The sequence below is a fragment of the Euphorbia lathyris genome, chromosome 2, assembly GCF_963576675.1.
Source record: "Euphorbia lathyris chromosome 2, ddEupLath1.1, whole genome shotgun sequence".
Classification (NCBI taxonomy): Eukaryota; Viridiplantae; Streptophyta; class Magnoliopsida; order Malpighiales; family Euphorbiaceae; genus Euphorbia; species Euphorbia lathyris.
The window spans coordinates 65,140,802-65,153,727 of NC_088911.1; the positions used below are offsets into that span (position 1 = coordinate 65,140,802).

The 12,926-nt window shown below is 40.5% G+C and overlaps 2 protein-coding genes across 2 annotated transcripts; both read left to right on the forward strand.

Annotated features, from left to right (window-relative positions):
- Window positions 1-8,803: 8,803 nt before the first annotated feature.
- LOC136218490 (uncharacterized) lies at window positions 8,804-9,511 on the forward strand. Its single transcript, XM_066005380.1, has one exon. The coding sequence runs from the start codon at window positions 8,805-8,807 to the stop codon at window positions 9,240-9,242; it is 438 nt and encodes a 145-aa protein (XP_065861452.1). The 5' UTR covers window position 8,804; the 3' UTR covers window positions 9,243-9,511.
- Window positions 9,512-11,198: 1,687 nt separating this feature from the next.
- On the forward strand, window positions 11,199-12,838 carry LOC136218489 (pathogenesis-related thaumatin-like protein 3.5). Its single transcript, XM_066005379.1, has 4 exons — window positions 11,199-11,338; window positions 11,422-12,117; window positions 12,181-12,448; window positions 12,525-12,838. The coding sequence occupies exons 2-4, from the start codon at window positions 11,631-11,633 to the stop codon at window positions 12,697-12,699; spliced, it is 930 nt and encodes a 309-aa protein (XP_065861451.1). The 5' UTR covers window positions 11,199-11,338; window positions 11,422-11,630; the 3' UTR covers window positions 12,700-12,838.
- The last annotated feature ends 88 nt before the right edge of the window (window positions 12,839-12,926 follow it).

Sequence of the window (12,926 nt, forward strand, 5' to 3'; positions counted from 1 at the left end):
GGGTGAGATCAAGCTGACCTATGTCCCAACGGATGAGCAGCTTGCGGATATCTTCACGAAGCCACTAGCTCGTGAGCAATTCAGCATACTGAGAGAAGCCATTGGTATGTTTAATCCTCTTCAGTAAATTCCAGTCCTAAATATATATTCAAAATGTTGAGTGAATTACCATGCTGAATGATTTATGCTATTACTTGCTAAGTAGATAGATATATGCTGAATGATTATATCAAGCTGACCTACTAAGCATAAGAACCATTCCTTTGCACAACACTGACTACTCATAACTTTAAACGCTTGAAATTCTTAACACTGAGTAAAGAGCCGTTGCAAACTTTAATGCAAAACACGCGAATTCAATAGCCACCTAGGATGACGTATAGGCTATAATTAGAAAAGACACGCGCCGTATATGTCATAAATGCCAGAATCTTTGTCGATTGAGAATCTCGAGGTCAAATTGACAACGCAACATCTTGGATCGACTCAATACCTCTATAAATAGTGGATGTATTCCCACTATGATCTCTCTACGCTTAGAAATCTTTGGCATTTATATTTCTCTATCAAAATATTCCCAAACTTCCCAAAACTTCTCTGAGAATATGACAAAAGTCTCTATGAACATCTCCGGTGCCGGTCACTCCTAAAACCGCTCCGATGACAATCCACTTCTCCTACCCAGCGTAATCCCACTGGAGCTGTTACGCCGAGCAAGAAAGCTCAAGCTGTCCTAGCTACTTCTTCTAAAGGGAAACAACAGACGAAGGACAAGGGTAAGAAAGTCGTACAACGCACCTACACTCAAGTCTTTGAGAGTGTGAGGGGGTGGAAGATTGACCAATCTCGTTGGTTCTCACCCGGATTCGTGGATGCCGAGCAACCTTTCTGCGAGTGGATCAAGAAAAATGGCTGGACCGAGCTGTTCTCAGTTCGTGATTATACTTACCCTGAGTTGGTACGCGAATTTTACGCCAACTTGAAAGTCGCCAAAGATGACAGGAACTACCTAGCCACTAATATTCGAGGAAAGAACATCTCCATCACCCCAACGTACCTTGCCTCACTGTTTAAGTTAAAGAACGAAGGAGCTATACTTCGTAAGTCAGGTGACCATGACAAAACCGACTACGTTAAGACCTTCTGCAAACCTGAGGGTCACAAAGGTGAAATCTCGAGCACGTCCATGGGTCAGCATCAAAAGATGGCCCATTATATACTGACAAATTTCCTCTACCCCAAAATAAACTGCACCAACTCAGCAACCAACTTCGAGCAGTGCTTCATATGGCACATGCTGACCTACACGCCGATCAATATGCCTGTTTTCATCATCGGTGGGTTTTTACGAAGTACAGGAACCCTTAGGATGGGCTTCTTCATCACTCGAATCCTCCAGGATCACAAGGTAGACACGGTTGCGGAGATTCGAATTCAGGGAACTGAAATAACAGCTGGTGCCCTATTTGGTTTGGCATATGACCTACCAATTATGCTGAAGGAAGGAAAGGGGGAAGCTGAACAGAATGCTGATGGGGAAAACACTAAGGGGGCTGTGACTCGCAAGGGCAGAACATAATGAAAGAGGAAAGCTGTGCAAAGCACCTCTAAAGGAGCTGCCTCTGCCCCAAAGAGGATCAAAGTTGTATATAACGGAACACAACCTCTAACTCAGCAAAGTCTGGGTGTATCTAGATCAGCTTCGAAACGACCTAGGGAAGCTGAGCCTGAGACAGAGGAAAGGGACGACATTGAAGAGCAACCGCTGAGCAAGAAGAAGAAGAAGCTCAACTTTGAGTTAAGACCCATCAAAGCCATACCGACAGACATCGTCGTTCCTCCTAACTCTCACTATGCACAAAGTCAAGGAATTGACGCTGAGCAACAGGATGAGGAAGAAAACGACCAAGATCAAGTAGGCGGTCAGCTTGATGAGGAAGAGTTGGATGACCAGTTTGAAGAAGATGAACTGGATGATGAGTCAAATGAGGAAGACAGTGGTCAGGATGACACTGAAGAAACAGTTGAGGATGAGCAGTTTGAACCAATCAACACTGAGTTGGTTGAAGAAGAAGAAGCTGAGCACACAGAAACTACTCCTGCTGCTCAAAGGGAAAACTCACTTAATGACTCTATCGAGTCCATTCCTTGTGATCCCACTCCTCCAAAGCTTAAAAGACTCAGAAAGAAGAGCGCCGTTTGAAAATCGGTCATTGACCTAATGGGAGACTCCCCGCTGAGAGATGAAATCACTGACCTTACTGAGGTACATCTCAAATACTTCTCCAACCCTCCTGAGTCTAACCAAGGGCACTTAGAAAATCAAGCCTCTGTTTCTCCAAAGGAACATGCCGACTTAAATGCCTCCGCAAATCCAAGCAATGCCGAGCAATTGCTCGAAGATTCTGCTCCTCAAACTGTTGAGCAAGATAAGGAATTTCCTGCCCAGGTGGATGCTGAACTTCCTCCAATTCTGTCACCAAGTCAGCTTCAGCCTGACACCGTGCAAGGAACTCTTTCTGCCGATCCTCCACTTCCCCAAATAAATGTGCAGAATCAGCTTCAGTCAGCTTCAACTGACAATGCTGGGCCAACCAATGTCGAGCAGAACCAAACATTGCCCTTATTCGGTTCTACTCCACTTCCGGCATCAAGGCCAACACTGGATGGATCCTTTAATTACAACATTGCCTCTGAGTCTGGTAGACGAATTGTTGACTCAGCTCACGCTCTCATCCAAGACCTCCAAAAATCCAGTACCAATGCCGTTGAATCCAGTTCTGTTGAGACAACTTCACTCTCATCTATCACTCAGCTTCTCACCGAGATTAAAGGTATGAAGGACCTTCTGAGTGTTATAACTACACTGCAATCTCAACAGCCCCGGCAGGACTCTATACTGAAACTGGCCGAACTCCAGCTGACCATTGTCAACCATATGAATTCGCTCCAACAGGAATTTCATCAACTGTCAGCTGCGAACTCAGCATATGCCACTTCTGCCGAAGTCCAACATCTCTTTCGCCAACTTCACACTGAGCAAGAGAAAACAAATCATCAGCTTTTCACCTCCTCCCAATGCTCCATTGAGCAAATTTCTGAGGCTGTGCGTCTGCTAAACTTGAATAGGCAAGAGATGGCCACTGATGAGCTTAAAACGAACGAGATTCTGAAGTATTCTCGAGCCATCTACAACGATGTGCGTAAAATCCAGGGTCAGCGTGAGTATTATGATTCATCTCTGCTCAAGATGTTTCATCAAGCTTTTGCAATCCTCACTGACACCATGCACTGGATTGGCAAGTCTCAAGCCGCTGTGTTAAGCATGCTGAGTGCCGCATCTATCGATATTCCTTGAGACATTATCGATGATGGCATTCCCATCTTCGACGGAATGAATGAAAGCTCGAAAAAGCTAAAGGCATTTTCTCAACGTCTCGCTCAAGCTGCCAATGACTCAATCTTCATTCCCAAACCTGATGATGGCAAAAAGGGGGAGAAAGATCAAGCCCCAAGAACTCAGCAAGCTTCAGGTAGTCAGCAACAGAAGGGCAAGGGCAAACAAAAGTAGCTTAGTTGTTGTCTTTTGAACCTCTATATCTGTTCTTTTTGTTAACTCTGTTGTGCTGACTTAAATCAAATTATATGCATCTCTATCTCTTTCGAAATGACTACCTTTATGCGATGCTTACTTAAGTAATTAATATAATTTGTTAAAAACGCATCTTCATTGAATCATCTGTGCTTTACTGTCTATATTATTTGATGATATGACTGCTGTGTTGATCATGCATGTTGACCACTTCTTATATGTCGATTTAACTAAAACTCATTGAACAAATCATACTCAGCGCTCTCTGATATTTAAACCTTCCGCGTAAAACTGAGTTAAATAGAATATGTTCCATGAGCTGACCTATCTCTGAAAACTGACCTTAGACTTATTCAATTAAACCTTGAAATGTTTAGAGTAAAACTAAGTCAGTAGCTCAACCCTTACGGGGGAGTTAATTACTTTAGGTCAACTATCATGGGGGAGCTCAACACTGAGTTCTTCGACTGAATATTTTTGCCAACATCAAAATGGGGGAGTTTGTTGAAACACCTTTCCACATGATTTTGATTTGACAAAATTATTTAAGTAAAAATATTCTAACACATTAAATTTAATAAGCTTTGATTTATTACACTAATGTGTTTGTTCAATGTTGAGTTTAATTGTATATAAGACATTGAGAATAAAAAGACCAAAGGCCCATTAAGTGGAAGTCAAGCCCAAGTCAACATATCAATATCATTCGGCCCAAGAGATTCCAAAACGGAGCCGTATCAACTAAAACGATGACTCAGCAAGAGAAGGATCGAGAAGCCTTCGTGGAAAAAGCTTCAAGATGAAGCTGCTGAGTTGGACGACAAAGCAGTCAGGACAGCGGCAGGAAATGTTCAACTTCCAGACAAAGTATTTCCACTTTGGGAAAAGATCAGAAGGCGCAGAAAGCTGTCTCGTGGACTTTTCCTTAAATGGCGAAACATTCTGCCGAAGACTGACGAAGACAGAAGATGCAAGAATTCTATTGGCCAACGACGCTGAGCACGCACAGAGTGACAACGACAGGAAGCCGTTTCCCTCCAACGGTTATTTCGAAATTCGAAATGACCAGGTGCCTCAAGTGTCACTATATAAAGGCCATCCATTTGCTTCAATCGATGCAGATCTTCAACTAGCAATCACGCTGACCAAATTCATACTCGAAGAATCTGTGAGAAAAGCAAAGCAAATACCTTACACCAATTTCCATACTTTTGTGTAAAAGTCTAGAGTGATTTCCAATCATCTAAAGTGTCTTAGCAATTATTGTTTAGGACAATCTCATTATCATTTCTAGAAGTATAGAAAGGAGAGGCTGAGTACTCGGTTATAGTACTCAGCGATAGAATAGGAGTGAGTAGAGGTATAGAGGAAGGTACTCTTGTTATACTCAGCTTCTAGTTGTAAAAGGTTTGGTGCTCTACCTTTAAAGAGCTCAGTAGAGAATTCGAAAGCTCGGAACGTGTTCCGGGGACAGGACGTAGGCGTAGAGGCCGAACCTGGATAAATCTTCTGAGTAACATCTCTCTAACCTTAAACTCCTTTGATATATATATTGCTTGCTTGAAAACTGACTAAGTAAAGAGGTCACGCTGAGTTGTGTGCATTGAGTATCTGAGTTCAGGAATAGACTCAAGTGTTATCTCCTGACTCAAGGAAAGAAGCTGACTTAGTCAACGGTTGACTAAGCTAGTGTCTTAAACTCACTCAGCGCGCTGTGTAATTCTCTTCATAAAGAAAAAGAAGTCAGCCTTAACGAACAAATTTTAAAATAGTTCATATCCCCCCCTTGGAACTATACTTGTTACGTTATAAGGGACCAACACAAACACCCTTTGGTATAGAGGAAGGTACTCTTGTTATAGTCAGCTTCTAGTTGTAAAAGGTTTGGTGCTCTACCTTTAAAGAGCTCAGTAGAGAATTCGAAAGCTCAGAACGTGTTCCGGAGACAGGACGTAGGCGTAGAGGCCGAACCTGGATAAATCTTCTGAGTAACATCTCTCTAACCTTAAACTCCTTTGATATATATATTGCTTGCTTGAAAACTGACTAAGTAAAGAGGTCACGCTGAGTTGTGTGCATTGAGTATCTGAGTTCAGGAATAGACTCAAGTGTTATCTCCTGACTCAAGGAAAGAAGCTGACTTAGTCAACGGTTGACTAAGCTAGTGTCTTAAACTCACTCAGCGCGCTGTGTAATTCTCTTCATAAAGAAAAAGAAGTCAGCCTTAACGAACAAATTTTAAAATAGTTCATATCCCCCCCTTGGAACTATACTTGTTACGTTATAAGGGACCAACACAAACACCCTTTTGGCCCGTTCTATCACGTCGTTTCCATTGAGGATATTACGCGCCCTCTCAGCTGATTCGTTGCCTAGCTCCCATCGAACGGATTCCACTATTTTGTCAAAAAATGACTCAGAAGACCATTCATGCGAAGGTTGTACCGGGCCATCAAGATGTGGTATAATTTGTTCAAGGGGACTATCATTGGGGTCATCGTTGGCAGGGGTATTCCCCGTTTTCTTGTAGTGGAGGCACTCCTAGTGGGATTATTTGAAGACATGCTTGAATGTTCGTTGTGTAACCCTATTACTACTAGGATTCCACGCTCACCACACCAATTGATATTGTGTAGATTTAGCAACATCGTAAAGCATCCCTGTGAGGCGCCGTTGGGATCGGCGGGGGGGCACTCCGATGCCTAAGTCAGTAAACTACTTAAGAGAATAAAATATAATTACAAAGCAAGGTTAAGAAGAGTGTGCAAGTGTACCTCTGTTGTCATGTTACAAGGGTATTTATATAGGTTTGAGTGATAACTGTAATAACCTTCTCTTAATGCCCTTTTAATGAAGAGTAATGCTCTTTTAATGTAGTCTAACTCCATCCTCTAACCTCCGAGCTTTGGCAGGTTTTGAGATATCATTAATGCTAGTTTAATGCTAGTGAGTTGCGCCGTATAGTCATTTGTTTCTTCCAAAGGCGGATCCATTCTTCTCCCTGTCGGGCGGATCTTTGTAAGAATCCATGGCACGACATCGTATTTCCAACTATGAGCTGCATGGCGGATCATAAGTGGAACTTATGAGACGACACCGTATTTCCCGCTATGTGCTATGTGGCGAATCGTAAGAAGGACTTTATGAGATGACACCGTATTTCTATCTGTACGCCATATACGCCTTGGAGGCGGGCCTTGATCTTGCCTTTTTCCCTTTAAGCCCTCTTCGTGAGGGAATATCTTCGGTTTAGTCCTCCATGTTTCATGGCGGGTGTTATCACATGGGCTTGTAAATGTCCCTCCTATTTATATATAAAATAAAGTGTACCTGGACGTGACAGCTCCTGATAGGTCTTCGGACCCTATCTTTCCATGCCAAGATATATCTGAATATGGGGAGCGTGCATTTGGAATCCAGCGTGCTCATTGGTCCACATGTTTTCCTAAGCAACTCCCAAAGACAACCTTTGGACTTGAGGTGGCCGAAGTCGTGACTTTAGCCAAAAATAACGTTGTAATGGGCTTTGGTGGAATTTGGCCCATTTGGATCATATCGAGGTATGACTTTCAAAAGCCCAATTAACTTATTAGTATCATCGGTTATAATAAAATTTAATGAAAAGGTGAAAGTTGGAACATGGGATAAGGTGGAAAATACAACACAAGTATATTATATATGAATAATTAAAAGTCAATATGTTAATTTTGTTTGAATATCACGTTATTAAACAAAAATCACGTGAAAGGGGACAAAAAGTATCATCACACATTTCACAAAAAAAAAAAAAATCTACAAACAATTATTATTTTATATTAAAAATGAGGTTTAACATTTAATTTTGCGTTAATTATATATAGATGTTCTATGATTTTGTCGATATACAGATGTGTATTTATGGTATTTTTTTTCAAACACAACTATGTGGTTTGTACAATTTTGTAAACGCAATCTTATGGTTTGCAAAGTTTTACATTTGGATTTACTTTGTCAGAATTTGATCGATAACAATCTCAAAATGAAAATTTTCAATTGTTCAACTTTTTAGGTTTGATGTCGTTTAAGTGTTGTTTTTTATGAGAGAAAGTTAATGTTTAAAGAGAAAACTAAAAACATGATGATTTTAAAAACAAAATTTTGCAATGACATGACATCAGTTGTAATTAACCTTTTAATTTATAGTTGAAATTGTAAAATACTACTACCGTTGGAGGCTATACAAAGAAATATTAGCTTTTGTTTATTAAAAAGAGTGTTTGTATAGAAAGGAAAGAGAAAGTTTGTTACTAATTTAGATAACAAGTAATATGGATCTATAAATAATTGTGTCCATTAGACTTTATCTTATCCACATTTGTAGCTCCTTAAATAGAGACATTATTTAAAAAAGTAGTAGAGAAATTACAAATTTAGCCTTTAGTGGCACTAATGTAAATAAGTAGTAGAGAAATTAAACATTTAAAAAAAGTTTGTACGTGGTGCGTACCTAAATTTCTAACAAGTCATCAACCTCTCTCTATAAATACCCTCACATGCTTTCTCTTCCTCTTTGCATTTTGTTTCTTTTGTTTTTCTGTTCATTTCTAGAGAGAGTGAGGGATAGCTTCTCTTCTTTTGTTTTTTCAGGTCAACGCTCGACTGGTTTGCTTCTTCTTCTTCTTCTTCTGGTATCCCTTTTCTCAGATCAAGATCAAGTGAGTGAAGCTCTTCCTGATTCCTTTTTTTTTTTTTTTTTTTATGTGCAATTTTGGCTCAGATCTGTTTTCTTTTTCTTTTTTCTAAAAAGAAAACCACCTCAATTTATGCACCAAATCTTTCACTCTTCTTAATTTAATATTATCATAAGATTAATTAATCATGTCATCTGTTCCTTCCTGCAATCAGTAATGTCTCTTATCTTTATCCATTTCTTGTTTAGAATTTACTCATTGTTCTTTGTATTTACAACAAAACAAATGGAATAACTGTTTCAAAGAATTAGGTTCAATTTCACTAGCTAAATGAACAATGAAGCTGACTTTAATTTGGGGATTTTGTTGAGAAAGAGGTGGGAAAAAAAAACCCCTGGCTTTGTTCACCTTTTTGGAAGCAGAATTACATCCCTTAAGCTTGACGTGTTCTTCTCTTGGGCTATGCAGAACATTTGGCGCAGAACCCTTGGGAGCAAAGAACCTGTACAAGTTTCTGATTTTGCTGAATTTACGACAGAGCAATGGAGGTATATGGAAAATCCATGGTATCAGGTCCTGCCAATGTTATTTATCTATCCGCTATTCTGGGCCGGGAAGGGCCATTTCCTGTCCACAAATGCGATTGGAAATGTGAGAATGAGCATGTGTGTGGTAACATGTATCGCTGCAAGCTGACTGCGCTCACTCACATCTGTGACAAGAACTGTAACCAGAGAATTTTGTATGATAATCATAGTTCCCTTTGCCGGGCAAGCAGACAGATTTTTCCTCTGTCGCCAGCTGAGGAGCAGGCAGTAAGAGGAATCCGGAGGAAGAATGATGCTGAGAGTTCCCCGGCTGAAAGCTGTGCTTTAAAGCGCAGGCGAGATGCCCAGTTTCATCCTTCTCCTTTTGAGCGATCTTTCTCTGCTGTTAGTCCAATCTGCAGCCAAGTTGGGGATGGCATGGATATGAACTAGATATATCTATCATATAAATGACATAATGTTCCCTTAACCCCCCACACACCCCCCCCCCCCCCCCCCCCCCCCCCCCCCCCACACCCCCCTTTTCTTCTTTTTTGGTGGAACAAATATGGATACATGAACTTTGTGGACAATCTGAAATGGGCTGGATGTGTACTCTTGTCTGTAGGAACTTAATATCGCATTTTATGTTTAATTATATGTAGCTCTTAAAGTAGCATAGCTTGACTTTCAGTAGAGATATCAAACGTGATCTTTTCGCATATGCAACTCATATTGAATTCAGTTTGAGTTTTAGCCATGCCGTTCATTTCTAAACTTAGAGATGACAGGATTTATTCTAGTCGTGCATAAGACTTGACTTGAGTACTATGCAGGGGCCTGTTGATTTCAGCAATGCACTTTTTACTTGGCTGACTACTTCTTTTATACTTCACTGTGGTTTGCATTTGTGTCATGCTTCTTTATTTGTTATAAGAATGTGATCCTGCAGTGATGGGTTACAGCGACGGACATACATTTGGTTTTTAAACAGATGTTTTCTGTGGGCATTGTTGATTGCTGCAGAGACTATTTGATGTTCGACGAGTGGGGGTTTTTCATTATCTAATAGGAAATTAAAATGCTATTTCACTTTATTTTGTCCATTTTGTTGCAGGTCAAAGAAGATCGATGTGGCCATTCATTTGCTTTTGCTTTGCTTTGCTTGTGTTTTTTGTTCATTTTCCTGAAATAAATGTTATTTTTGCAGGGTTTGATTTGAAGTTTGTCGAATGCAAGGGTTTTTCAAAAATTTCATGCAATACTAATTGTGCTTTATGATGACATTCTGAAAATGAAAATTATATCCATCATTTCCTCATTTTGGTAATTTTTCTTTTTTGCAGTTGAGAAGATGCGGTGTTTGATTGTGATGTTGAACTGGCAGAATGTCATATTTCAACATTTTCCACCTTTCTCTTCTATTGGGGAATTGGCTATTGCTTCATGCTAGAGGTGTTTCAAGATCAACTGATGGTTGTGTAACCAAATGGAAAGAGAACATACAGCTACATCAAAAGCCATGACTGAAGGCACAACTCTACTAGTTAACTCAAATCTGGTAAGAACCATTCCTCTAATTCATCGGTTGAACCACCAGTTTGAACTTGGCTAGACCATGTTGTAGACCTGGGGCATTCCTTCTTTTCGATAGGTTCTCCCTTGAACACCTAGCGTGGGAAGCAGTTCTGCAAAAATCGAATCCCAAACATGGGTTGATTTTGACACCAAAACACAGATTGGATGTGGGCTTCCTCTTAAGCATGGATTGGGCCACCAATATGGACTCAGCTCTCAAACTCCCAGGGCGCAAGGCCCCCACCATGATGTAGATATCGGCGGCACTTCATTCATCTAAATCATGTTGAGAAATTTGCTTGTAGGTAACCTGTCGTCCTCTTTTACACAAAAATACCCTATTGGATTTGATGTATTTTAATTGTTTTTTTCTTTCTCTATGACAGATGAAAATTAATTGATGAGGTGAAAAGGTGTGGCAATCTCAAGTGCGCCCTTTTGGAAATGCGGACCTTAAAATGAAAATATCATTATGAATATGACCTGGGAGTGAGTCTGTAGAGGGAATCACCTATTCAGATTAGCCGTCTGTGAGTTTCAAAATGTAAATCCTCCCTAGAGGGCTGATGCGTAGGCTGCTAAATTTGGACAACTTTTCTATGCTGTCTGAAATTGATTTTTGATTGGCATCAGCTGTTGATATAGTTGAAGCTGATTTCACTGTGATTCGGATCTGTAATGTATATCAGCCACAGCCATGCCAGCTTATACTAATCGAAATATGAGTCTCGTTCGTGTATTTTTGTTGCCTGTTTCTTTTGGGCTTATTGCAACCATATTTGGCTTGATATCTGGAATGAGAAATGACCGTTTATTTAAATAATTGATTCAGTATTTGCATATGTGATGAGTCAGAAGAAAAGATGCGATGTGATGGGTTGGAATTTACCAACCTCCTTAAGGACTTTGTGTTCAAATAATAGTTGCCTATTTGAGTCAGATTAGTTGCTTTACTTGACGAAAACCTCTAGGTATGGAACTGGATTGGAAATGTCTTTTCTCAATTATACATGCTTGCTTTTCTTATTTATTCCTTCCTTGTGATATAAAACAGAAAGATAGATGATGTTGTTGGCGTTTAAAGCAAGGAATTCCTTGTTGATGTGATGAAAGGAAATACTAAAGTCCAAACAGAGAATTATGCGGCGAGATGTTGATGTTGAACAAAGCAACACCATATCTAGGGACTTAATTGACTAGGTCTAGCCCACAAAATCTCATTCCTTTCTATCGGCGTTCCATTACCAACTGGTCAGGACTGCAATGTCTGTAAAAATACCATCAGTTATCTCAATCCTCCTAATTTTCGTTTCTTTTCTAGTTTGCACTTCTCATTCCTGCACTTTTACCATTACAAATAATTGTCCCTATACGATATGGCCTGGTACACTAGCAGGTGCAGGCAGCCCACAACTCTCAACTACAGGATTCCGCCTGGACTCTGGGCTGAGTCTGAGAATTCCAACCATTCCTGGATGGTCTGGACGTATATGGGCGAGAACAGGTTGCACATTTGATGTCTCCGGAGTAGGTTCTTGTCAAACTGGAGATTGTGGTGGGAAGCTGGAATGCACTGGAATGGGAGCCACTCCACCAGCATCCCTCTTTGAGATAACCCTTGGTACAGGTATTAACGAGGACTTCTACGATGTCAGCATTGTTGATGGCTATAATTTACCTCTAGTAGCTGCGCCCCATGGTGTCCATGGAGCATGTAACGCAACAGGCTGTGCCTCGGATATCAACATGGGTAAGTTACATGTGCTCCTCCCAGATTATGACCATATTAAGTAGTGATTAAAAGTTTGAACAGGCTGTCCGAAGGAACTCCAAGTTGTAGGAGGGGATGGTGAAGGAGGAGGTGTAGTAGGCTGTAAGAGCTCGTGCGAAGCATTCAGGCTTGAACAATACTGTTGCAGTGGAGAGTTTGCTAACCCAATTACTTGCCGTCCTTCCTTTTATTCAACCATTTTCAAGCGAGCTTGCCCTAGGGCGTACAGCTATGCTTTTGATGATGGAACTAGCACCTTCACATGCAAGGCCTATGATTATGCTATTCTCTTCTGCCCCAATTCTAATGGGTATGCTTCTCTATTCATCAGTTGAAGCAAATCACATTTTAAATTCATTAATAAATTTTTTTTATATATATTACAGGGTCAGGATTCCTGATTCTCCATACGGCGAGCAAGCAACAAATCACCAAGGCAACAATGTGCAGGCTGTACAGATGGCTTCTTCCTCCAACATCTTCCTACCCTTCCCGATTTGGGTTCTTGTCCTCATTCTCTATCTTACGGATTCCTCTTGCGTTCTTGGGGTCATAAGTTGACAATCCTTTCCTTTGTATAGAGAGAAATAACAATCTTCGGGCAGCTTAAAGTAAACTGTAGTTGCTGATTCTGTATTTTAGTTTAGAAATGGTTCCTGCTTGCTTGTATAGTTGTATTTAAAGAAATTTGTTGGAGTCCCTTTCCTTTGCCCCAATCTCAATTGAATCAGTTGTTCACGTTTAGATTACAGAAGCAGCAAACTTGGCAAGTTGGTTTCAGATATGCC